The sequence below is a fragment of the Onychostruthus taczanowskii genome, unplaced genomic scaffold (assembly GCF_017590055.1).
Source record: "Onychostruthus taczanowskii isolate IOZ18803 unplaced genomic scaffold, ASM1759005v1 scaffold30, whole genome shotgun sequence".
Classification (NCBI taxonomy): Eukaryota; Metazoa; Chordata; class Aves; order Passeriformes; family Passeridae; genus Onychostruthus; species Onychostruthus taczanowskii.
In genome coordinates this window covers 7858100-7883830 of record NW_024500350.1, presented here as the reverse complement: position 1 = coordinate 7883830, position 25731 = coordinate 7858100, and the positions used below count along the sequence as shown (strand labels likewise).

At 61.6% G+C, this 25731-nt stretch overlaps 1 protein-coding gene across 1 annotated transcript in view; it reads left to right on the top strand.

Moving 5' to 3' along the window:
• SDK2 (sidekick cell adhesion molecule 2) overlaps positions 1 to 25731 on the top strand; it is a 46044-nt gene that overhangs the window by 5689 nt on the left and 14624 nt on the right. Inside the window, exons 2-11 of the mRNA XM_041409550.1 lie at positions 12841 to 13000; positions 21025 to 21131; positions 22089 to 22236; positions 22885 to 23018; positions 23906 to 24017; positions 24231 to 24421; positions 24721 to 24804; positions 24874 to 25068; positions 25242 to 25358; positions 25455 to 25622. Of these exons, the coding sequence (XP_041265484.1) occupies positions 12841 to 13000; positions 21025 to 21131; positions 22089 to 22236; positions 22885 to 23018; positions 23906 to 24017; positions 24231 to 24421; positions 24721 to 24804; positions 24874 to 25068; positions 25242 to 25358; positions 25455 to 25622 (1416 nt within the window). The remainder of the gene's footprint in view (positions 1 to 12840; positions 13001 to 21024; positions 21132 to 22088; positions 22237 to 22884; positions 23019 to 23905; positions 24018 to 24230; positions 24422 to 24720; positions 24805 to 24873; positions 25069 to 25241; positions 25359 to 25454; positions 25623 to 25731) is intronic.

The window sequence follows — 25731 nt, the reverse complement described above, 5'->3', positions numbered from 1 at the left end:
GTGAGCCCACAACCCACGAGTCCTCGGCTGTAACCTTGAGCCCTCCCAGCTCCGTGCCCGGCAGCACCGAGGTCCTGCCAGGGCAGGGAGTGGGATGGGGATCCTTCTGTGGGATCACTGGGCCCTGGAGGGGTTTCTCTGGGACATTGGGGTCTACAAAGCTGGGAGGGGTTGCAGTGCCTGGCAAGGTCCTGCTGCCCACAGCTTGGAGTGGTGACCCTTGTGTGGAATGGGGACATGTAACGTGGGAGGACTGTTGAGGGTGGCCATGAGCTGTGGACCCCCAGGGGTGGGACTCCTTCAGCTTGATGAAGAGAAATGCTGGGTCCAAATTCCCTTAATTGGGAATTGCTGGCATTTCCCCAGGGCAAGAGTGAGGCTGGGGACACACGTGCTCCCTGTTCCTGCTGCAGGGATGGAGTTCTTCCAGGGATGGCTGCAGGCACCTGTCCCTCTGTCCCCACCCTGCAGGGCCACCCCCCAGCATGTCCCAGCTCTTTGACAGGAACCTGGGGCACGGGCTGGGCAGTGCTGGGGGTTTATAGGGACATTTGTGCTCCTCCCAGGAGCCAGTGTCCCCCTGCAGGGAGCAATCGAGCGCTGGGTGCCATGGGTGGCTGCCCCCCGGGTCTCTGCAGGGTGGGACACTCTGTGCTTCCCCTCCTCCTCTTCCTCCTTGCCTGGGCTTATCAGGAGTCAGGTTCAGAGCTCGGAGGGAGGTGATGGGTCCTGCATGGACCTGGCATCCCCAGCTCCTGGCAGTCCATGAAGGGCTGGGTGGGGATGGAGCGGGATGTGGGCACCATGCCGGCTCTGGGCCCAGGGTGGGGATGGGAGGGACGGACGGATGGATGGATGGATGGATGGATGGATGGATGGATGGATGGATGGAGGGGGTTGGGACCGGCAGATACAATAGCTCTGGTTTCAGCACCCCGCCTCCTGCATGCCTGAAAAACAGCTGATGGCCGTGACGGGGGATGAAATGGGATTAGCTGCTGCTTCCAAAGGGAGCCCGTCCTGCCGAGCCGGACAATGCTCCCGCTGTGCCCCGCGTCCCACCGCAGCCCTGCCCAGGGCTCGGCGCTGTCCCCTGCCCTGGCTGTCCCCGGGGGGACCTTCCGCACAGGCTCCCGGGGGTGCTGGAGAGCCCGGGGTGGCGTGGGGGCTTCTCGGTGCCGCTTCCCGCACCGAGCCGCTCCCAGGGGAGCTGTTGGAGCGGCAGGAGCTCGGAGCTCTCCCACCCCAGCGAGCACCTGGAGCCCCGCAGTGAAAGGGAGAAGCGAAGGCCGTGGCACGGAGGGGTTTGGCAGGGTGGGCAGCTCTCCCTGGCCCCCCCGGTCGGTGCCGGGGGCCCGCGGGGTGTCCCGGGGCGGGAGCCACGCGCGGCCGCAGCTGCGGCGCTGCCGGGGCGTGCGGTGCCGTGCTCGGTGGAGTGAACTGATGTTTATTTTGATAATGAGTTCTCAATGCGTTCGCAAACTAATAAAATCAACTCATTAGGGTGGGATGTTTCACTCCGAGCTCTGCCGCCCTTGGGAGAGCCCTCCCCGCCGGCTGAGCACCTGGAAGCGCTCGGCACCCGGCCCCGTCGGGGAGGGAGAGGATGGGTGCCTTCATCGCCTCCTTGTCTCCGTTTTCCTGGCGAGCAGCGGGGCTGTGCAGGGCGGTGGAAGCAAGAGGCGTGCGGGGAGCAGGGCACGGAGCTGCCGGAGCCCTTGCCCGGGGGCGCCGGGGGAGTCTCGCTCGCTTGGCTTCTCCCCATAAGCTTCACGTCAGGCTGGAATCGCTGGCGCGGCGTTGGCTGGAAAAGCCCCTCTGGCTGGGAGAGCCACAAGTGTGTGAATAAATGCGATGACCAGAGTTTGCTGCGCTGCCCTGGAAATTCAGGGTTGTCCGGGGGGGAATGCCAGGCTGCCTGTCCCTCCCCCACCCCGCCAACAGGGCTGTCTGGGAAGGGAAAGCTTTGGAAAAAAAGCTCATGTTCGCCGTCATGCTACAGCTATTTCTGTTTCAAGTGAGCAATGCAACGACTAATTAATACTTAGGAAAAAGAAAGTCTGGGCAACACCCCAGTGAATGGGCGAGTGCCCGGGGCCCGCTGGCTCGGGGCCGTGCCGCGGGAGGGGGACTCCGGCCACAGCGCCTTCATCCCGCCTGGCACGGGCAGGGGCAGCTGGCAGAGCATTTTCCATCCCGCGGGGCTGGCGACTCGATTGCGTCAGTGCCCTGGGAAGGGCTGAGCGGGGTTTTTCTTGTGGTTTCTCTCCTCTGCTTTTCTTCCCCCGCCGTTTTTTGGGTTGGGCGACGCCTCCTCCTTGGGATTCTCGGGGCCAGTCTGGGAAGCGGCTGTTGTGTGTCTGTCTGTCTGTCTGCTGAGCATCCTGCGGGGCAGGGGCGGGTGGGACACGGGTGTCCCTGGCAGGAGGGATATCTCGGGTGCTGCTGTGGCTCCCGCAGGGCAAGGCCTGTGGTGGCTTTGCTTTCCCAGCCCTTCACGGCCGCTGTGAGCCCGGAGTTTCGCAGCGCAGGTCTGTGCTGTCCTTCCAGGAATTCCTCGAGGATGCACTCAGCGCGTTCCATGGGCCAAACCCAGCCCCGGGCTTGTGTGTCACTCGGTGGGGTGGGTGACTGGGGACAAGGTCCGGGATTTTGGGACCTCCGCCTCGCTTGGCAGCTGCGTGTGGAGCTGTTCCTGCCAAATCCGTGTAGGGAAACTCCGGGCTCGGCTGGGAAAGGCTGAAGCGCAGGACGGGGGATGCACTTTGACCCCTCTCCTGCTCGGGCAGCGTCCGGCTACTGGAGGGGGTCTGGAGGTGATGTCCGTCCATCCTTCCCTTCCTCCGTGTTTTGGAGCCTCTCCCGGGAAAATCAGCCGCAGGATCCGGCCCCTCTAATAGCGTTGAGTCACTCTCCGGGTGTCCGTGACTCACAGCAGTGACCCAGATACGGCGGAGCTGCGTAATCGCGGGCTTCGGAGGGATTCTGCCGTCGGAAGGAGTTTGCTGGGGAAGGAAGGACTTCTGTCCAGAGCCTGGAGCTCCTTCAACATCCCCAGCTGGGGACGGGGCTGTGTCCTGTGGGGGGCAGGCTTGGCAGGACAATGTCTGTCCGTGCCACCTGCAGCAGGGCAGCCCTGAGGGTATCTCCTGGGCTGGGGGGGCTCCTGTCCCTTGTCCCCTCTCAGCTGGGTGGGCTCCTGCCCCTTGTCCCCCTGGGCTGGGTGAGCTCCTACCCCTTGTCCCCTCTCAGCTGGGTGGGCTCCTGCCCCTTGTCCCCCTGGGCTGGGGGGGCTCCTGTCCCTTGTCCCCCCTGGGCTGGGGGGGCTCCTGCCCCTTGTCCCCCTGGGCTGGGTGGGCTCCTGCCCCTTGTCCCTTCCAGCTCCTGGCGTCTCCACGCGTTTGGGTTTGGAGCTCCGTGCCCCGGGGCCAGGATTGGGATCGCACTGCGGGGTCGGCGGGGGCTGCCCGGTGCCTCGGAGCACAAAGCTCTTCTTGTCACCCCCCGGGCTCGGGGCTGGGCAGGCACAAGGCAGCCGTGTGTGTGTGTGACTGTTTGGGGTTTCCCGGGAGGGAAATGTTGGTTTTTCCAGCGGCACGGATGGGCAGGCACACAGCCCCCTCTGTTCCCAGCCGTGGGGCTGAATAAATTCCTGTTTCCTGGCCAGGCTGATGTTTCTCCTTTGGCTGTGGGAGCAGTTCAAACCTTACCTTACCCACCTGGCTGTGTCCCCAGTGCCACAGGGATCGGGACTGAGGGCTGTCCCGGGCTCTGGTCCATGGGAAGCCTGAGGGGATGATGCTGGCATGGCCCTGGCTCTGCTGCAGCGGGCAGAGGAGGGTTTGTCAGCAGGTTTGGGACCTCTGATGGCCGGGGACATGGGTGCTGAGGTGTTGGGGAAAGGATTGCCAGGATGAGACTGCAGGGGAAGGAGGTTTCATCTCCAGCACTGCTGCTGGGAGAAGGGAGATCCTGAGCATTTTTCCAGCACCCCTGGTCCTGGGTGAGCCCCTCCCCTCATGCCCCATCCCTGGAGGGGCTCACCCGGGCATGGTGAGGCTGCCCATGGCCCCCTGAGCCCGCCAAGAGCCCCGGCTGTGGAAGAGGAGCTTGTTATGGAGCCATCCTGCTTTTAATTAACAAATTAAAATCCTAGTTAACAATCCAGCCCCAGGGCTGTTGGAGGCTGGGAGAAGCTGGAGCGTTTGTTATGGAAACAGCAGTTAATTAACAAATAAATAAATAAGTATGGGCCTGGAGACAGATGTGGGAGGAGGAAGGGGAGATGGCAGCGTGGTCAGGGTGTCCCACTGGCTTGGCCTGGTGGGATGCAGTGAGGGAGGAAGACATCCATCCATCCATCCATCCATCCATTGTCCTGGGGGCTGCCATGGTCCGGGTGGGCATTGCCAGCTCCATTCAGAGCCACTGAGAGCAGGGGGCTCTTGCTGCCAGTGCCAGGACAGATCTGGCCATGTTCCACTGGCCAGGGCCACCTTGGCTGGGCTTGGGGCTCCTGGTCTCTGCCTGGGTTTTCCTGAGCACTGCCAGCTCCAGGAATCACCCCCCGCAGCCTCTACCCCCACCCTGGGACAGGAAGTGCCAGGACAGATCTCCAGCAGAGATGGATGAGGGATGACACCGGCAGAACTGCCGTGCAGCCCGCAGGTGACACCAGTGCCACGCTGGGGACCACAGGAGGAGAGGACAGCGCCGGGGGCATCACTCGGGGGCTGCTCCTGCACCCCCAGGCAGGGACTGCGTGGTCCCCACTGGTGTCACCTGTGCCCAGGACAGGGCTGTGGGGAGGATCTGGGCAGCGCTGGCTGCTGCCAGGGAGGGGGTGCTGAGGCCGTGGCTGTGCCCTGCAGTGGTCAGCTCGGATCAGCCACCGGGATGTCACCGAGAGCCCCGAGCGGTGGCTGCTGCCAGCAGGGATTATCACCACGGGGGCTGCTGGGCGCTGAGGGCCCTGAGGGGGTTTGGGGTCACTGTGCTGCTCCCTGAGGAGCTGCGGGGTCACCTGGAGGTCTCACTGCCAGTGTCACAGGCAGGGGTGGCCATGGGATATGACCCAGTGCCACGGGCAGGGAGACTGTGGGATGTGACCCAGTGCCATGAGCAGGGCTGGCCATGGGATGTGACCCAGTCTCACAGGCAGGGCTGGCTGTGGGATGTGACCCAGTGTCACAGGCAGGGGTGGCCATGGGATATGACCCAGTGCCACGGGCAGGGCTGGCTGTGGGATGTGACCCGGTGTCACGGGTTGGGATGGCTGTGGGATGTCACCCAGCATCACAGGCAGGGCTGGCTGTGGGATGTGACCCAGTGTCACGGGTTGGGATGGCTGTGGGATGTCACCCAGCATCACAGGCAGGGCTGGCTGTGGGGACCAACGTGGGGATGTGAGCCGCTGCCTGTGTGAGGACGTGGGTGGCTGAGGGGTCACTGTGAGGACATGATCCCTCTGCCAGCCCATACCGGGGCCCTGCGGGGTTTTTGTGGGGTGAGGAGGGGGCAGAGCTCACGGCCCTCCTGCAGCTTCACCTTTCCAAAGGCTTAGGGGAAGGAAATCAGTTTAAGCTGCAGCTCTGCAAATCCTGCGGTGTCACACGGGCGGGAGCCGTGCTCTGCTGAGCAGCTCCTCCAGGTCTGCCTCTCCCTCAGCCTCCCCCTTAATCCAGTTACCACACCTCAGCAATCGGCTTAGGGCATGTAGGGAACCCCAAATCCCCTCTGAGGGAGCGCAGGGAGCGGCCCAGCAGTGCTGGAGCTCTGGGCTCAGCCCAGCTCCTCTCTGGGGAGGTGAGGCCAGCTCCAGCTCCCCTCCTTTGCCAGCCCTCCTGGGGTCCTGGGCACACATCCTTGCACCCTTTATGGGAGGTGTCCCCACAGCCCCAGAGCTACCCCCGACCCAAAAATCCTTTTTCTTGTGTCAAGGAGCTGCCAAAGCAGCTGGACAAGTACACGGGGGGCTGGATGGAGATGAGCTGCCCATCTCCAGCTGGGACAGCTGTGACCTGAGCCAGGGACAGTGTGCCCATGGCCAGCAGCCCCTCGTGCTGCCCGTGCCCCTTCCCCACGGCAGAGCAGCAGCTCCCGGAGCCGTGAGCAGCCGGGCAGCTCGGAGAGGCACCAGAGCAGGGACGGGTGTGTTCCGGCAGCAAGGTCACCGCAGGGCACGTGCTGGTGGCAGACGGCTGGAGGGCACCGGGTGCCAGCCTTGGAGCCTCCCAGCTCTTCCCTGTCCTGGGCAGGATGGGCACAACACCTGGAACGACTCCGGGCTCTGCTGCTGGAGGGATGTAGCCGCCGTGAGATGCTCCTGCAGCGCTTCCCTGCTCCACAAGGGCGGTTTTATCCCAGTGATCCCGGTGGGATTGGAGCCGGGGGGAGAGGATGCTGTCCCGGCCACTGTGCCTCGGCTGAAAAGCCCTTCAGCTCCTTTTACTGGGGCTCCCCCTGCAGCCCCCGCTGTCTCCTGGGCCGTGGTGCTGCGGGAGGGCCCAGCCCGAGCCCCCCGTGCCCGTCTCAGCCCACTGTGGGGGCAGAGATAAGAAGGAAAATCATGTCCAGCGCTGTTTTCTCTTTCCACAGCAAAGGAGAGGGCTGGAACAGCAGCCCCAGAAGCTGCATGTCCAGGTCCCCCTCTGTCCCTGCTCTCTGGGAATGCTGTGGGGCTGGGGAACCCACACCTCAGAGGAAGGGCTGGGGGTTGGGTGGGGAGAAGGAAAACCTGGTGGGATAGGGATGGGGACCCGGGATGGGGGAATGGAAGCACGATGTTCTCCAATATTCTGCTGGAACCAGAACACCGTGAGCTCACCAGTCCAGGAACTGACCTCCCAAAAACTGTGCTGCGGCCCCTCCGCCTTCCCACCCCCAGCTCCGGCAGCAGAACTTCCCCCCATGGCTCTCCCGCCGCTTCGGAGCACCGAACCCCTCCTAAATAATTCAGGAAGCCGAGTGCCGTCCGCAGGGGCTGCGGATAAACGCGGTAAATGGCTGAGAAATGGAGCGTGTCCTCGGGGAGCCACCTCCGCGCCGGGTGGCCGGGCCCTCTCCTCCCTGCTGGCCCAGGTGGCCGCTCCGAGCCCGCACAGGTCCGGGCACCGCGGAGGAGGGGATGGAGCGGAGCTGCCGAGGCCACTGGAGCGTTGGGAATTGCATTTCATGGCTGGGCAGGCTGGGATACCCACCCGGCCCCGCGCGCCGGGCGCTTGGAGAGGAGATAAGATTTGATTAAGAAGGCTGCTATTAATTTATGGCAAGTACACTCACGGCAGTGGAGAGGTTGCTTTTAATTAATAGCCAGAAGGAGAGTTTTAAAGCTCTTGGTCTCAGTGGGGGGAGAAGGGAGGGAGGGGAAAGCAGGGAAGGAAGGGAACAAAGTAAGTTGGGAGGATTAATGGTCACATCTGCAATTATAAGTCTTTTTCTTAGTAAAAAGGGCAAAAAAACCCACATCAAAGACACACCGTGGGTGGGGGCGTGTGGGGCAGCCAGGCTGGTCTCTGGGGATAAAATGGGTGGGACTGTGCCGGGTGCCTTTGGCACTGCTCCATCCCAGCCTGGGGGGACAGCAGGGGACAGCTGGGTGTCCCTGTGGCTGCTCCAGGGCCAGCTCTGCTGGGCTCAGCACCGAGGGCCGATGCTGGGAGGGATTTCATGGAAGAAACTATTTACTGTGAGGGTGGGCAGGCCTTGGCTGTGGCTGCTCCATGCCTGGAAGTGCCCAAGGCCAGGCTGAACAGGGCTTGGAGTACCCTGGGGTAGTGGAAGCTGTCCCTGCCATGGCAGAGATAGAACTGGATGGATTCTAAGGACTTCCCAACCCAAACCACTCAGGCTTTGGGTGGCTCTGTGATTTTGGCTGTGGTGATGCTGGCGTGAGGAGGATGGCATCCTCCCTGCTGGCATCCCTTCAGAGGCCTCAGGGTGTGGCTCAGGTTGCTCTGCACCTGCCCAGGTGTTGGGAGGAGGGCGAGCAGGGCTCAGCCAAGGTTCCCAAACCACACTGACTCATCCTTGGCTTCATCCTTGGCACTTCCAGCCGGGGCCTTGTCCCCTCGGTCCCCGCCTGGCAGCACCGTCGCGCTCCGCGGCTCCCCAGGTGCCGGCGGCGCTCGGCATTTCAATTCCGTGTTTGCTTTTTATTAAGGGGATGGAGCCGTGTCTCAGGAATACTAATGGCTCTGGCAGTGCTGGAGAGAGCCTCCAATCCCCCTGCACCTGCCACCGAGGACCCCAGGAGGGACCTGCCTGGGGACACCGAGAGCACCTCGGGCGTGGCGGTGGCTCCGTGCCCTTGGGGACACGAGGGACATTGAATCGACCTGGTGGCTTTAGCAGCATCCACTGGGAGATTGATGCTTCCCCACCTCACCTGGCTCCCGACAAGGTGGGAATGGGACATAGCCAAGGGGTGGGGTGGCTTTGTGGGCAGGGATTCGCTTGTCCCCAAGGCCACCACATCCCTGTCACCCCTTGGATGGCCATGAAGGATCCCCTGGGGCCAGCTCTCCTTGTGCCACCCGAGGCTGTGACCCCAGCAGGGTGCTCGGGACACTCTGGTCCCCATGAGTGCTGTTTTTGGGGGCCGTGGGTGGCGTTCCCCCCTGCCCAGCCCCCCCAGCTGTGGCACGGCTGCGGCGGCGCCGGGGAAGTGCACGGCGAATATGTTCCACAAATGAATAATAAAAACAAAGGAAAATTACCCTCTTATTGAAACTCGTTTTATGAATAAAACAATTATTCTGGTAATTGAAAAAATGTGTCGTTAAATTAAATGCAGTGGTTCCTATTAAAATTTTAGTGGATTTCTTCTTCTCCTCTGTTTCTTTTTCCCCCTTTTTCCTTGCCTCCCTCCCTCCTGCCTCCGCTGGCGGCTAAAGGCTGGTAATTATAGCGGAGGGTTTCGCTTTCTCTTTATTGTTTTTTAATCTCTTCGTGCTGCGGAGCCAGCGAGAGCCTGATGCCGAAGAGATTTAGCTCCATCTCCCCGTGCAGGGGGGGCCGTGGTGGGAGCTGCTTGGTGGCAGTGCCAGGTGGCTGTGCCACCACTCCTGGAGGGTTGGCACCTTCCTTGCTGGGCTGGCATCCTCCTTTCCAGGCTGCCATGCTGCTTTTTGGGTGGTGATGCCCTGGGGCGGCCCTGGGAAGCTGTGGGGGCAGTAGGGACATGGCTCTGTCCCCTCTCAATGGTCCCGGTGGGGTGTGGGTAGTGCAGCGGGCACTTCCAGTGCCGCATCCTGGTGGGACCAAAGAAGGGTTGTTGGGTAGGAGCAGGAGGATGGAGCTGTTTTCCCTGAGGCAGGTGCTGGTCCCTGGTGTTGGCTGGGCTCTGCTGGGTACCTGGAGCCCGCAGGTGAAGGTGGGCTGGGTTCAGGACATCCCCCAGCTCCTGGTGGGCATCGGCTCCGATGGGATTCCTGGATCATGGTGATCAGCAGGAATGGGCTGTTCACCTTGCAGTGGGTGAGCTGGGCAGGGGAGGCACTGGATGTCACCCCTGTCCCTAAGGGGGACTGAACACAAGCAGACATGGGGACTGTCTTGTCCTCTGGATGGTGGCACCAGGCAGGAGGGGACCTGGCTGTCCCACAAACCGCTGGTGCTTCAGGAGGACCCGAGGAATTGGATTTCCTGCCCCCATCCCCATCTTGGCTCTGAGAGGGAACAGGAGGGGGCTGCACCCTCCGTCCCCACCGCCCCCCTGGCAGCAGCTGCCAGGCAGAGCCGTGCCCTTGGCACCATTCCGGGATTCCTCCCGGCTTAAAACTCCCCGTCCCTTCCCATCAGGAGGGATTTGAAGGCGGAGAGAGGGGAGCTTAGTGCCCAGCTCTCCCATTAGGGCCGGGAATTAGGATCCATTAGGGCTCTTTCGGGAGCCCTGCCCTACATCCGCGCCCGCTCCGGCTCCAAAGCCCCGCCGGCCCTGATGTAACTAAAGCGCAGGGGCCAGGACTGCGATCCCATTAGGCGGGATTAGCGCCGTGCCGGGGCCTGGCATTAGATTGTCATCGGCAGGGGAGGGAGAGAGCCGGGACTGTCCTCGTCCCTGTCCCTGTCCCCTTTCCCGGCTGCCAGCCTTTGGAATCCTATCCGTCACTGCCGGCAGCTCGGCTCAGCCCCGAGGGCAGGATGGGGACAGAGGGGTTTGGTGGCACCTTTCTTTGTGGAGGGGACACTGCTGGCGTGGCAGGGGGTGGCTCAGGAGCTGCGCAGTGTCCCGTGCCGCCGGCAGATGTGCAGATGTTCCCGGAGACGCCCCTCGCTGCCGCCTGTGTTTGGAAAGTGATGAATTTCTGCACCAACTAATTAGCCTCTAATTAGCAAGCGGAGTGTAAACAGTCACAACAGATGGGGGAGAGGCGGAATGAGCAGTAATGACCCTTCGTTTGGGGGGACGTGGCTGTCATCCGGCGGGAACCACCCCCCGGGCCCGGGGCCGGGGGAATGGCAGCTCCGGTCCGTGCCAGCTCCGTGGTGGCATGGTGAGAGCTCCATGAACCTGGATTTGGTGGTGCCAGGACCTGCCAGGGGTGGTGGTGTCCCCAGAGAGCAGAGCTGGACGGCTGGTGCAGCTGGAGAGGGAAACTGAGGCTGGGGGGCTGCAGAAGGGGTTGGTGGTGAGGACAGCCCTGCTCAGCACTGGGGCCCCCCACTCACCAGGAACACCTGGTCTTGTCCCTGGAGGCCTCTCTGGAGACCTGGAATTAACGAGCCACCTTCCCCTCCCGGGATCCCTCCTCTCCTCCAGCCCCCCTGGCTCTGGGTTGGGCTCCCAGGAGGATGAGGAGGATTCCACTCGAGCTCGGTGCCACCTTCACCCCCCACAGGGGACCCGCAGGACCCCCACCCCCACTGTCCCCTGCCGTGCTCGGGCTGGGTTTGCCTTTCTGGGGGCGCGGGAGGGGCCGGGCCGGGCCGGGCGCTGTGCCCTTGGATCACCACGGAACGATCCGAGCGGAATTAGGAGCCGCCTCTCCTCCTCTGCGCCGTTTTTCACCCCTTAATGCAGAACAGATGGCTCGGGCGCTTCAAAGCGTGATGAGCCTTAGCTGCTTAAAATCAAATTAGGATGGATGCAAGCGGCGGGCGGGCCCTGGGGAAGGTGCACCAGCAGCACCCTGCTCCCAAACGCTTCCTAAACACCTCCAGGACACCTCCCAGGAGCCTCCCAGGCACTGGCTGCTGGCTAGGTGCACTGGGCATGCCAAGTCTCAGTCCCACTGTGCCCTCAGAGTGCTCAGCTGGGCCCTGGCAGCACAGCCTGGGGGTCCTGAGGGATCAGAATTCCAGCACAGCCTGGGGGTCCTGAGGGATCAGAATTCCAGCACAGCCTGGGGGTCCTGAGGGATCAGAATTCCAGCACAGCCTGGGGGTCCTGAGGGATCAGCATTCCCTGGGGATCAGCATTCCCTGGGGACCAGCCCGTTGTGCCATGCTTGGATGCTCCCTGCAGCTGCGTCGTGCCCAGTGGGTGCCAGTCTGGGGCATGGCTCATTTGCTGGTTTCATGCAGGAGGTGTTTGGATCCAGATCTGCCATCTGGCTGTGCCACGTCCCCATCTGGGCACTGCCATAATCCCAAAGTCTCCAGGGTGGCGTGGGCGATGCCCCGGCCTTGCAGGTCAAGCTCTGCCGTGGTGGGGACATGTGGCGTGCACAGGTGACACAGATCCTGCTCTGGGACATTCCTGTGAGCCCTGCGGCACCTGTGTCCCCAATCCTGGGGCACCCTGAGGGTGGCAGGGCTGCCCTGAGCTCCCCGGGCCAGGGAACAGCAGGGCCATGGGTTGGGCTCACAGCAGGGGTGCCAAACCCACAGCCAGGGCACCGAGCTGCCATGGGCACCACTCTGCCCCTGTGCCACCCGGGATGGGCTGGGCTGCCGTGCCCTGATGCCCCAATGCCTGAATCCATCCTGAATCTGAGGCAGGGACACCAGGAGGAGTGAGGGCTGCCCCTTCCAGCTGGTGCTGCTGAAGGTCAGAGAGGAAGATTAAATTAATGAGCCGCAAGCTGCTCCTCCCCTTCCTAATGACTGTCCTGGCATCCAGCACCACCGTGCCCTGCCCTTTGCCAGGCAGGATGGTGTAAATCCACTGGGCATTTCCATGTGAGTGTGCAGGAGCCAGGACTGAGGAGAGGGACCCCCAGTGCAGCTCTGGGGGTATCTCCGGGTGTCTCTGTCTCCCACAAATTCCTGTCACACCCCATGGTGGTGGGCCTTGGTGCTGCTCACAGGGATCCACGGCAGGAATTCAGCTCGAGCAGGCAAGAAAGCAAAGCCCTACCCCAAAGAAAAAACCCAGAGCTGTGATTGAACGTGCACTTGAAAGCTGCTGGGGAATATGAATGTGCCTTTGAAGTAAAAGGGCTTCCATTTGTTAAGCAGAAAATGGAGCTGTGTGGTTCGATTTATAGTTTTACTTAGCAAATAAAACAGGAGAGGAGTAAGTGGTTCTGCCTCGCTCGGCTCGCAGCCCCTCCGCCCCTTCACCCCCCGAGTTAAAAGCTCCGAGATGCTACAAAGGCAACCGGGAATAAAGCAAAGCAGCAGCTTAGATAAACCTGCAGCAGGCTGAGCCCTTGTGGATGGGCTGCTGGAATGGTTCAGGGAGGGACAAGGGACAGGGAAGGGGGCTGGGTGGCCTGGCTGGGGCGGGGAGGTGGCCACTGGGTGATGCCAACAGAATCACGGAATGCTTTGGGTTGGAAAAGACCTTAAGGATCATTGTGTTCTGTGGCCTGCCAGGGGCAGGGCAGCAGTGCTGAGTGCTCCATGGGGCTGGCGGGATGTGGCCCCTGATCCCTGTCCCTCCTCTCTCCTCAGATGATGTCTCCCCGTACTTCAAGACGGAGCCGGTGCGGAGCCAGGTGCACCTGGAGGGGAACCGGCTGGTGCTGACCTGCATGGCCGAGGGCAGCTGGCCCCTGGAGTTCAAGTGGCTGCACAACAGCCAGGAGCTCACCAAGTTCTCCCTGGAGTACCGGTGAGTCTGGGAAGGGCGGTCAGGCACCAGCAGGGGCTGCCCAGGGAGGCTGGGAGTGCCCATCCCTGGAGGAAATCTGGGGGTGGCACTCGAGCTCTGGGCTGGGGATAAGGTGGGGATTGGGCACAGCTGGGACACGATGATCTTGGAGGTCTTTTCCAGCCTCAGTGACTCTGGATTCTGAGTCTTCCCGAGCATCCGTGGCAAATCCTGCCTGTCATGCTGGTCCCTGGCAGGTGCCAGTGCCAGGCCTGCCATCCTGGGAGGCGGCACAGAGGCAGCGCTTGGCAGCCCTGGAGCTGTGGCTCTGTTTGCAGAGCAAACGGGACTTTAAGCAGGTCAACAGCGGGGAGGAGGTGTTTGCACAAGCGGATTAACACCTCAACACCGGGCTGTGGATCACAGCCCCCGGGGCTCCCTGGGAGCAAGGCAGGCTGGCGTGGGAGAGTGCCCAGCTCCAGCCCCGTGTGCCAACTGATCCTGGCACAGAGCGACTCCGGCCCCTTGGAGATGGCCTTTAAATCGAGGCGGGCACCTCTCGCCATCTCCTCTGAGTGTGTGTGTCATCCTCTCTGTTTTAATCAATAATTCAGGTTGAGACAAGCCGTTCCCCCTTTCCAGGCATCGAATCCAAAGGCTTCGTGTTGCTGTGGTAACACGGGGCTGCTCCGGGATGCCGGGAATGCAGAGAGAGCGGCTGGGTGACGTCTGTGCCCTGCTGGGATCCTGGAGCCCAGGCCCTCCTTGGGGACTGTCCCCTCCTGAGCCATGGTGGCTGCAGCTCTGCAGTGCCCTGAGTCCCTGGCTGGGGGCCCTGTGGGACACCCTTGTCCCTTGTCACGGTGTGGAAGTTCAGAGACCTGTTGAGCCCCACAATTCCCACAGCTCTCTCCTGTCAGGGGTGCAGCTCTTTCCCAGGCAGGGGAAAGGAGTCAGGGTCTCGATCCCGGGCCCTGCTCTGCTCTGGGAGTGGGTTGGGGTGCCTGGGGGGTCACCTCCAAACCCAGAATGGGCATTCTGCCTCCTTTTCCTGAGTTTCTCCAGGGTTTGATTTGAGCCTCAGTTCACCCTTCAGTAGGAAAGGGCCCAGCAGTGGTGCCTGTGCTCCAGGATGCCAGGCAGCTCCACATCCCTGCATCCCTGAATCCCTGCATCCCTGCATCCCTGAATCCATGCATTTGTGCATCCCTGAATCCCTGCATTCCTGCATCCCTGAATCCCTGCATTTCTGCATCCCTGAATCCATGCATCCCTTCATCCCTGAATCCATGCATTCCTGTGTCCCTGCATGCCTCCATCCTTGTATCCCTGAATCCCTGCATTCCCACATCCCTAAATATCTGCATTCCTGCATCCCTGAATCCCTCCATCCCTGCATCCCTGAATCCATGCATCCCTAAATCCATGCATCCCTGCATTCCCGCATCCCTGAATCCATGCATCCCTGCATCCCTGCTCCAAGGTGACTCCCCTCCCCTGGAGCCCTCAGCCCCCAGCTCCAGCATCCAGGCAGAAAGGATTAAGGATGGAAGCGAGAAACCAACCAAACAAACACGTGGGGAAAACCCAAACAAACCTAAACAACGGAGCAGAGCAGGCACCGTGCAAATCCCAAATCCCTGCTGGGCTCCCCTGGAACCTGCCAGCCTCCCTTGGCTCTGCCCGCGGCTCCGTGGGGATTTGGAGTGTGGAGACGAGGGCTTGGCTGTCGTGCCTGGCACTGGAGGCTGCTGGTGAGAAGGAGAAGGACCAAAATTAGTTATGATGGGCAGAAATTGAATTTTAATAGAGCTGTCGGTGGCGCGGAGCCAGCCCGCTCAGGCAGTGGGAAGGTTGTAATTAAAAGTTAACGAGTTTAGAAACAGAGTAATCCTTGGAGAGGGGAGGACTGGTGCTGATGGCCAGGGAGGCTCAGGGATGCTCTTGGCCATGTGGGGCCGGGGCTGGCTCTGGGTTTGGGGTGCACCAGTCCCTCCCAGCTTGGTGCTAACGTGTGTCCGTCAGTCCAGGGACAGGAGCACATTCCCCAGAGCCCGGCTGTGCCCATGAGGAAGGCTTTGGAGAGGACAACATGCCGTGGGGGCTGTGCCCAGGGACTGCCTGGCCTCGGTGGCATCACCCATGATTCCCAGCCGGGCTTAGTGGCTTCACCTCGTGGTTCCCTCGTGCCGTGGGGGCTGTGCCCAGGGACTGGCTGGTTCGGTGGCATCACCCATGATTCCCAGCCGGGCTTAGTGGCTTCACCTCGTGGTTCCCAGCCAGGGCTGTGCCTCCAAACATTCCACCCTCATCATCCTCGCTGCTGCTCCCCAGATGCTCTCCTGAGCAGGGCATCCCTCCGGCTGCAGTGGCACTCGTGCATTTCCCATCTGGGGGGCTGTGGGCAGGGGCTCGCTGTCCCCTCGCCCCCCTGGAGCGAGGTGCTCGCGGTGGTCGGAGGAGCTCACGCCGCGTTTCCAGGAAAGGAGCCGCTCTCCCAGTTTGGCTGCGTTTCCATGGCGACCGCCCTTTCCTTCCCGCAGCGGTTCCGCCGCCACCGGAGCGGCTCTTGGCGTTCTCCGAGGGCCAGGTGGGCAAGGGGCTGGGCTTGTCCCTGTCCCCGAGCCGGGCAGGGCTCGGCGGTGCCTGTGCCTGGAGCTGATCCCTCGGGAGCATCCCTGGGAGCGCGGCGGGAGCTCTCTGAGCATCTGGAGCCAGGCTCCCCGAGGAGCATCCCAGGGGATTGGGTGCCATGAGGGACTCCAGAAGGAGTGGGAGCAGCCCGGGGCTGTGTGCTTGTGGAGCCATCTCCCCCTGGAGCCACCCCTGGGGGCTGTGGGGGATTGGGCACCAGCCTGGCTCTGTGTGTATGTGTGTGTGTGTCTGTGTGTGTGTCTGTGTGTGTGTCTGTGTGTCTGTGTGCATGTGTCTGTGTGCATGTGTGTGTCTCTGTGTGTCTGTGTGTGTGTCTCTGTGTGTGTGTGTGCATGTGTGTGTCTGTGTCTGTGTGCATGTGTCTGTGTGTGTCTGTGTCTGTGTGTGTGTGTGTGTGTGGAGCCATCCTCCCTCGGGAGCATCCGTGGGACTGTGGGGGGCTCAGAGATCAGCCTGGCTGTGTGGGTGCCCACGGACCTGTGATCCCAGGAACATTCCTGGTGGGTGGGATGGGATCAGGGACTAGTTGCCTTCCCTTTCCTCCATTCCCTGCTGCTGGCATGGGGTGCACGAGGCCGTTTTCCCACAGAATCCCTGCTGCCTCCCCTGCTGGAGGCCCCACAGGGACACCCCTCTGGTGCCCATGAGGTGACAGCAGGCTGGGTGCCACATTCTCTTCATAGAGAAAAGCGAGGCACAGTTCTTCCCAGGAATATTTCTGAGATTCTCACTCTCTGAACGTCAGAGAAAGGGAAAACACAATTCTTACCACTTGCTGTGCCTGTGTTGTACCAAAGTAGAATGCAATATGGAGATTGTTTGTCCGAAATGAAAATGTTTTGTTTCCTTGGCCTATTAGGGCCAAGAAAGTGTGTGTGTGTCAGACTGTCACGAGACAGTCACGGGAGAGCCAGGAGGTGAGTGCAGTTCTGTGCAATTATGTGCAGAGTGAGCGCTTGGCAGATTCAGTTTAGATAAAATGTATATAGTACAGTATAATAAAGTAATTAATTAGCCTTCTGATGAGTTGGAGTCAGATGCATCATTCTCTCTCCCTCACCCACATCAGAATCGCCCTTGCTTTGTAATAGGTGCCCACACGCTGGGGTGCCCTGGCCCTGCTGTCCAGCCCAGCTCTGGTTTTGCCTCCAGGATCTCTCCAGTGCCGGGCTCTCCTGTGAGGAATCACAACATGCAAATCAGGCAGCTTGATGTCTTTAATGAAATCCTCGGAAGGAAAGCGCTCCTCTGGTGAATTGAGGATATTTATTTCTCGTACAAGAAATTTAACATGCAGATTAGTTGGGGCTGGTAATTTATCACATGAGATTGTCCTATTAAGGGCTGCATCGAGTCCTGCTGCCTTTGGAAATTACCTTACACATAGATTACCTCTGGACAGACTCCCATCCGTAGAGATGAATCTTCTGGCTCCTAAATCAGCCCTCGTGCCTCTCCTCATGGCCTCCACAGCTGGTGCAGGAGTCCAGCAGCTACTGAAGGATTCCCTGCCTCCTCTCTGGAGCCCAGGTCCCCTTTGCTGGAGCTTGGAACAGTGCAATTCCATCTCCAGCTCTGGCTGGCTTTGCCCCAGCTCCCCTCTGCCAAGCAGGGCTGGCACAGCTGAGCCTCCCCATGCCATCCCATGCCAGCCCTGGGGTGGGTTTTCCAGCTCTGATCCACCTCCTTCTCCTCCCAGGAGCCTTTCTGTGTGGGCAGATTTGGGGCTCTTTCAAGCCCTGCTCCTCCCTGGGCTGTTTTGGGGTGCAGGGACACAACCGGCTGCACACACAGGACTCTGCCATGCTTTGTGGCCTGGTGAGGATCCCAAATGTTTGATGCCCAGAGTTTGTTCCCACATTATGTAAAATATGGAGCCAGGAGCCTCTGAAAACCCCAGACCCGGGGCAAACAGGATGGATCACCCCTGGATTCCTGCTGGGATCTCAGCTCATTCTGTTGCTCGCTGGGAGCTCATCCCTGCTCTGCTGGGCCCAACTCTTTGCCAGCCCAGGTGTGGAGCCCATCCCTCTGCCTTGGGGAGCTAATTAGCATGCAATGAGTTTATTAATGGAAGAACATTGGAAGGGTTGCCTTCTGGCTGGGTGGGAGCTCAGTCAGGGCTTTCCTGGTTAATGTGGCTCCAGCAGGGCCTGTGTCACCTTTGGTGTCACCTTTGGCACCACCACAGGTGGCAAAGCCCCAGGAGGGCTGGTGAGGGGCGTGGGCAGCATGGGGGTGTTTTTTCCTGGGAATGCTTGTGCTGGGGAGGCTCCTGCCTGTCTCTGTGCCTTGTTTGGAGCTTCGGGGACACTTGGACGTTGGCACAAGGAGCCGTGGGCACAGGGCAGTGGTGCCAGTGAACCACAGCAGTGTCAGGGCTGGCAGGAGGAATGTGCTGGGGTGGCAGCAGAGGGAATCTCCCTGCTGGGATCCTAGAGGAGCCACGGTGGAGAGGACAGGGGACTGCCAGAGCAGGAGATGCCACCGGAGCTGGGAGGTGGCCAAGCTCGTGCTTAGCAATGCACCAAAGCCCTCCGGATGCCACAACACGGATGGAGGCTCGCTCTGTCCCTGCTCTGCAGGAAGGAGGCTGATTAATACACGGGCATTAATTATTAAATGGCTCATTGTTCTGGCAGGGCCAATTGAGGCAGCGATTTACGGGGCTGCCAATTCCCACGGCCGAGGGAAAACACTCCGGGCAGGAGGAGAGGCAACGGCCACGTGGATCCAAAGAGAATCCGCTCCAATCGGGAGCTAATTGAGATCCAATAGCCCAGTTAAGCGGGGCTGATGGAGCTCCGGGGGGGGCTCACAGCCTCATCGAGCGCTGGCCCGGAGCAGGGGCCGGGACACTGCTCGGATGCTCCGAGTCGTTAAACCTCTGCTAAGTGTGTTTTAATGCTCACTTGACATTTCATTATCCCAGAGTAACTATTCAAACACGCGTCCCCTCCAGAATTAATTAGTCGTTATACAGGATATTAATCAAAGGGGACTGTGCCAGTGTGCTTCCATCCCAAATCCGATCCAGCTGTTGCTGTTACTGGGCGGCATTGGGAGAACCTCACAGATTTCTGCGCTCTTCTGGCTTTCAATTTGATGGATCAAATCCTTTGGCTGCTGCTTTTCCCGGCCCTTCTCCACCCCCTCAATCTAAGAATAATTCGGCAGCGTCAGCCCCACGCGCCTCAGCAGCCCCACAAGAGCAGAGCCGCGGCAGCAGCCGGGGCTGGGGCACGGCTGTGCCGGAGCGATGGCAGCAGCGCTGCGGGGTGGCACGGCGAGGAGCCGGGCACGCTGCTGTGCCCGCCCGAGGGACCAGGGATGGACGGACGGACGGACAGACGGACGGATGGATGGATGGATGGATGGACGGACGGACAGGTTGTCATTCCCAGCGTGCAGCCATCCATCTGTCAGACAGATCCGGTGCCAAAGCTGCTGCTGCAGACGCGGCGCTCCCCCGGCTCGGGGCTCCTGCCCGCGGAGCCCCCTCCTGACCCCGGGCTGAGCGGGACGCAGCCGCTTCCTGCCGGGGCAGGGGGGGTCAGTGCTCGCTGCTCCCCACGGACCGGGCCCTGTCAAGCTCCGTCCTCACAGAGAAGCCAAACAAACCCCTGGAACAGCGGAGTCAGCAGCGAGGGCTGCGCCGGGAGCCGGGCCAGCTTCACCTCGGTCCCGGTGGAGCGGGGCCGGGCGGACAAATGGACAAAGGCACCGGCCGGGGCACCGGGAGCGGTCCCAGCTGGAGGAGCTCCTTCCTCGCGTGGAACAATGGCCCTGGAACTCCTGGCCACGAAGCTGTGGCACAAACTGGGGGGTGGGGTGGCATCCACCCCTCCTGCCTGCGGTACGTCCCCTGTGAGGGGTGACAGGAGGGTGACATTGGGGGTGAAATCAATTCCCGTCCCCTCCCAGCCAGACTTGACGGGGGAAGGAAATCGAATCCGAGCGCTCTTGGATAAAAGCCTCGGTGGAAGGCGAGCAGAGAGAACAAAGTCTGTGCTGGTTTGGTTGATGACTGCGGGCTGGGCTGTGCCGGGAATTGATTTCCTTTCTCGGGGCTATTTTCAGCTGCTGAGGTGTGTGTGCAAGTGCTGCTGCTTCAATAACTCCTCCAGCTCCCGTGTGTGGGGACCAGGCCCCCTTAATTGGATCTGCTGGAGTGTCCTGGGTTGGGGACACGGCTCCCTGTGCCCAGGGAGGTGTCCTGCCTGTGGGGACACCGTGCTGCCAGGGCTGTGCTGAAGGTGCTCCCTGTGACCCGCTTTGGGTCCCGTGGGCTGTGCCAGCTCTGGTGGCTTTGCATTGTCCTGGAGTGAGGGTCTGGAGGAGACACGGCAGCGAGGACACGGCTCTGTTTGGGGACGCACGTGTCCCTCTGCTGCTGTGTGTCCGTCCAGCCATCCATCCATGGGTGTGCTCGGGAGTCACGGTGTGATTTATTAACGAGGACACGGCAAGGAGAGCGGGCCCATTACTCCTGGCGTCTGCAGCCCCTCCTGACAGCTCCGTGGAATTGAAATATCTTATTTAAAGCCTCTGGGGAGCATTTTTAAATATCAGCCGTGACACTCAAGGACTCGTTCCCAAAGGGCACCCTCCCTCCTCCCGCGGGGACGGGTGACCCCGGCACGCCGCGTGGGTGGGCGGCTGGCAGCGTGTCACCGCGGGTTTGGTGCCAGTCCCGCCGGGCCGGGGAGCAGCCCTGTGTCCCCTGTCACCCTCTGCCGTGCGGGGCCCCGCTGCGCTCCCGGCACAGCGAACGCGCTCCTCAGGTCTTATGAAAGTTTAATTTACGCTCGGTTCTCCGAAGAACAAACAAAGCTCTGCCGAAAGAGCCCGCGGCGGGTTTTAACGCAAGATTAGATTTTGGGCAAGGAGGGCTGAGCTTGCTTTATTTATTCCCTCTCTGAGGCGACTGCGGCGCCTGCCCGGCCCCCGGAGGCTCCCCCGGCTGTTGAGGGAGATGAAACTGGAGCTCGGGGCTGGGGACTCCCTGGGGGAGGCAGGGTCCGGCCCGGGGACCGCGGCGATGCTGGGGGGCGGTCGCCTGGAGATGTGGTGATTTCCTTTATCTCCTCTCTGGCTGCTGATAAGGGCAGGTGTGGGGGTGATCGGGGGTCAGCCGGGGTTCATCGGACTTGGCGGCTCTCAGGTCCAGGCTGGGTGACACCAGCACACCTCAGTGTCACTGCTGGGGCTGGGCACGGCTCGGGACACTGCGGTGTCCCCCAGTCTGCATGCACCTCCAGCAGCTCCTCGGGGAAGGGAGCTCCTGGCACACGTGCAGTAAATGGGGAGGGTGTGCAGGACCTGCAGCCTCTCCGTGGGGCTGTGACAGTGACACGGATGTCCCCTGACTGCTGGCTCCCCTCCCGCAGGTACATGATCACCTCGCTGGACCGCACCCACGCCGGCTTCTACCGCTGCATCGTCCGCAACCGCATGGGAGCGCTGCTGCAGCGCCAGACCGAGGTGCAGGTGGCCTGTAAGTGACCGTCCTGCCCCGTGGGGACCGCACGGGAACACCCAACTCCCGGCGCCGGGGGACAGCTCCGGTGTTGGTGCCACTCGTGGCCAGCACGTGAGAGCCTGCAGCATCCCTAGGGTGACACTGGCGGGGATATTGGAGCATCCCTGGGATGACGCTGGCAGGGACATTGGGAGCATCCCTGAGGCAATGCCAGCAGAGATGTCTGGAGCATCCCTGGGGTGATTCTGGTGAGATTTAAGGAGGAGATGGCAGTGCTGAGGCCTGGGATGGTGGCTCTGTCCCCTGAAAGGGACCTGCCCCTCTGTATCACCCCTTGCCTCTGGGACATCCCCACTCCCATCCCCTTAAACACCTCCTGAGGAGCAGTGACAAATCAGGAGGATAATGAGAAATTAATAAGGCAGCTGTGCTAACAACTAATGATAATGGCAAAGTCGTTAAAAAAGGATTCTTTACATGTTTTTAATTACAGCAATTAAGGAAGTCAATAAAAATCCCCTGTCCCACCCCCCTCCTCCATGCCCCCTGCTTCCCTCAGTCTCCCACAGCTGCTGTGTGCTTCCAGGCTGGGAATGGCAGGGGGATGGAGGCAGCTGTGCCACACCTTGTCCCTGGAGCCAGGGTCATGCTGGGATGCTGCTGGGACATGCCATGGGGAACAGGGAGAAGCTGGGGAGCCCCGGGACTGGGCCTGCAGCCTGTCTGTGGTGGGGGACACTCGGACAGGGGTCCCTGAGCCAGCACGGGGGTGATGGATGGAGGGATGGATCACCAGGAGCAGCATCTGAGCCACCTCCACCTCCCCCCACACCCTGAGCCAGGAGCAGCCCCTCAGCTCCATCTCCTGGGGAGCTCATCCCACAAACCCTGTCCTGCTGCCCAGCCAGACCCTGTGCTGCCTCCCTGGGCGCACCCCCAGCCCCTGGCACGGTTCCCTGCCCTGTTCTGCAGACATGGGGAGCTTCGAGGACAGCGAGACGCAGCAGAGCGTGTCCCAGGGGGAGGCGGCCGTCATCCGCGCGCCCCGCATCGCCAGCTTCCCGCAGCCCCAGGTCACCTGGTTCCGGGATGGACGGAAAATCTCCCCCAGCAGCCGCGTGTGAGCACCCCCAGCATCCCCCTGCATCCCCCCCCAGCGTCCCGGGGGCTGCGTTTCACCTTGTCCCCACGCTAAGGATGTTTAACCAACATCCTGCTAAAGCCCAGGGACAGGCCCGGTGACTAATGGCTCTGTTTGTCACCAGAGAAAGGGATTTCTTAACAAAAAATGAAAGCAGGAGGGAGGAAGGCGGGGGAGAGGGTGGGACAGAGCCAAACACGGCACAGACACGTGTGCCAGGTGTCCCCACGGAGCTGTGGCAGATCCCGGTGCTGCCGGAGCCGGCAGGAATTGAATTTGCAACCCCCATTATGCAGGAATTGAACTGGTCTCCTTTCGATTTGCAAAGCGGGATTGAGGAGATAAAACTCCTTTATCTCATATTTAATGGTAAAAAAAAAACCATATTCCCCACAGCATTTTATGTTTCCAGCAGATTAGATTGTTCCAATAAGTAAAAAATGAAAAAAAAAGGGAGAAATCCTCGGAATCTGCACCATCCCATGGGCTCTGCTTGGACAGAGTGGGGCAGGCTTGGTCCCCCCATCTGGGGGCTGACTGGGGGGAGGCTGGGGGTCTCACGTGGGTGCAGGGTGGGCAGTGAGGGTCCCAGCTCTCTGGGTTCACCGCCACCACGCTCTCCTCCAGAGCCATCACGCTGGAGAACACCCTGGTCATCCTGTCCACGGTGGCCCCGGACGCGGGGCGTTACTACGTGCAGGCGGTGAATGACAAGAACGGCGACAACAAGACGAGCCAGCCCATCACCCTGACGGTGGCCAGTGAGTGTTGGGGGCACTGCCCCCTCCCCCCAACCCCTGCCTCACCCCCAAATTTAATTTGCAGTAAATCTCCTCGGAGGCTCCAGCTTCTGCTGACTTAACAGTTCAGCTGCCTCAGAATTTATTTAGGAGCTCGTGGCTGTGCTGCAGGCGCTGGTGTGTCACAGCTCCTGCTCCAGCTGCATCCTGGGATGGGCTGTGGAATGGGGGCTGCAGTGTCACCCCATGGACACCCCCCACCCCTGTCTGTGTCCCCCTGTCAGCTCCTGGTGCTCTGGAGCAGCCCCTGCCTGGGGGCCACCCCTGTGGCTTTGTCCCCCCAGTCCCTTTGGGCTCCCCAGGAATTCCAAGGGTCCCCCAGCCCATTTCTTTAGTGACAGCCCATCCCATGGGATGTGCCCTGAAGTGACATCAGCCCTGTCACGCTCTCCCCATCTCCCCTCCTGCTGCTCCACAGGGTTAGGACAGGTTATCCCTGTCTGTCTGCCTGTCTCCCATCCCCATGAATCTGTTTTCCCGTCCCTCGGCATCCTGGAGCTCCATAAACATCCCGGGGCCCTGTTTATGGATTCAGCTCTATCAGCAGCTTTCGAGCCCATCGCGTTTTTACAGCGCCTACATGAGGGTTTTTTATTCTTGCCATCATTTTGCTTTATGGACTCCCTGCTCCCTGCTGCCACCAGCCTGGTGGCCTTGCCCAGGCATGCCAGGGCTCCCACAGGAAGACACAGCTTAGGGACAGCTGGAAAGGCACCCTGGTGCCACCAGGTCCCTGTCACTTTTGTGACCTCCAAGCCGAGCAGCCGGGGATTTGGGTGCCCTCTCTGGGGACACCCCAGGGTGACAGGGTGTGCTCATGGCTGTCCCTCTGGCCTCCTTCTCCCCAGATGTGGGTGGCCCAGCTGATCCCATCGCACCCACAATCATTGTCCCACCCAAGAACACCAGCGTGGTGGCTGGGACCTCAGAGGTGACCATGGAGTGTGTGGCCAACGCCAGGTGAGCCGTGGGGTGGGGATGGGGAATCTCCCTGTTGGCATTGCCCAAGGGAAATTTAGGGGCTGGGTGGTCCTAAACCCCTTCCCACCACACTCCTGGAACCTGTGGGATGGAGGGAGGGAGGTCTCTTCCCACCTGAGTCCTGTGGGATGGAGGGCAGTGGGATCCTCCAGGGAAGCTGGAGCTGGCTCTTGACACACCCTGGCCCCCCAGGCCACTGATCAAGCTGCACATCATCTGGAAGAAGGACGGGGCGCCCGTGTCCAGTGGGATCAGCGACTACAGCCGCCGGCTGACCATTCTGCACCCCACCCTGAGCGACAGCGGCTTCTACGAGTGCGAGGCTGTGCTGCGCAGCAGCAGCGTCCCCGCCGTGACTGCCGGCGCCTTCCTGTCCGTGCTGGGTGAGCTCCTGCCCCTGCTGGGTTATCTCCTGCCTGTGGGGACCTTCCTGTCTGTCCTGAGTTATCTCCTGCCCGTGTGTACCTCCTTGTCACTGCTGGGTTTTCTCCTGTCCATTGGCACCTCCCTGTCCCTGCTGGGTGAGCTCCTGCCCACGAGCAGCCCAGCCCAGAGCGTGCCATGAGCCGGGGTGGGCTCAGCCCTGGGGCAGGGCTGGGAGGTGACAGGAGGGACACTGGTCAGCCCAAGGACCCTGGGGAGAGGCTCTGCCCCCGCTCCTATTTCCTGGTTCCCTCGGCAGAGCCCCCGCAGTTCGTCAGGGAGCCGGAGAGACACATCACGGCCGAGATGGAGAAGGTGGTGGCCATCCCCTGCCAAGCCAAGGGTGAGCTGCTCCCCGGCACCCTCCGTGCACTGCCACCAGCCCGTGCCTGACGTGGCTGTACCCGTGCAGGTGTCCCCCCTCCCGAGATGGCCTGGTACAAGGACGCTGCCCTCCTGCAGCTGGAGAAGCTGTCCCGCTTCCAGCTGCTGGAGGATGGCAGCCTGCAGATCAGCGGGCTGCTCCCCGATGACACCGGAATGTTCCAGTGCTTCGCCCGCAACGCGGCCGGCGAGGTGCAGACCACCACGTACCTGGCCGTGACCAGTAGGTGCCATCCCCACCTTGCCCTGGGGGTGCCCTGTCTGGGTGGCGGGTGGGATGTGCCTCGGATGGGTCCCACAGGCAGCTCGGGGAGCCCAGGAAGCTCTTCTGGGTCAGGCCCAGGCCGGGCACAGGGAGGGAATTCAGGGGGGGCTGTGCACCTCTGTGCCCTGCAGGCATCGCCCCCAACATCACGCGGGGTCCCCAGGACAGCACGGTGATCGATGGCATGGCCGTCATCCTCAACTGCGAGACCTCGGGGGCGCCGCGCCCGGCCATCACCTGGCAGAAAGGTAAAGGGCTGGGGCCGAGCCCGTCCTCGCTGCCCTGGGGCTCGGTGCCACCACAGCAGCGGCCGTGGCAGTGACAGGGCCCTGCCGTGTCCCCAGGGGAGCGGGTCCTGGCCAGCGGCTCCGTGCAGCTGCCGCGCTTCACCCTGCTGGAGTCGGGCAGCCTCCTGGTGAGCCCCGCGCACCTGCCCGACGCCGGCACCTACACCTGCCTGGCCACCAACTCCCGCGGCGTGGACGAGGCCTCTGCAGACCTGGTGGTCTGGGGTAAGGGGCTCAGGGTGGGCCAGGGAAGGGGGGGACACTGCCCGGCTCCGGGCACCAGCCCGGGTGCTGCGGGATGGAGCTCTCAGGGGATGGGCGCTGGGTTTTGTGG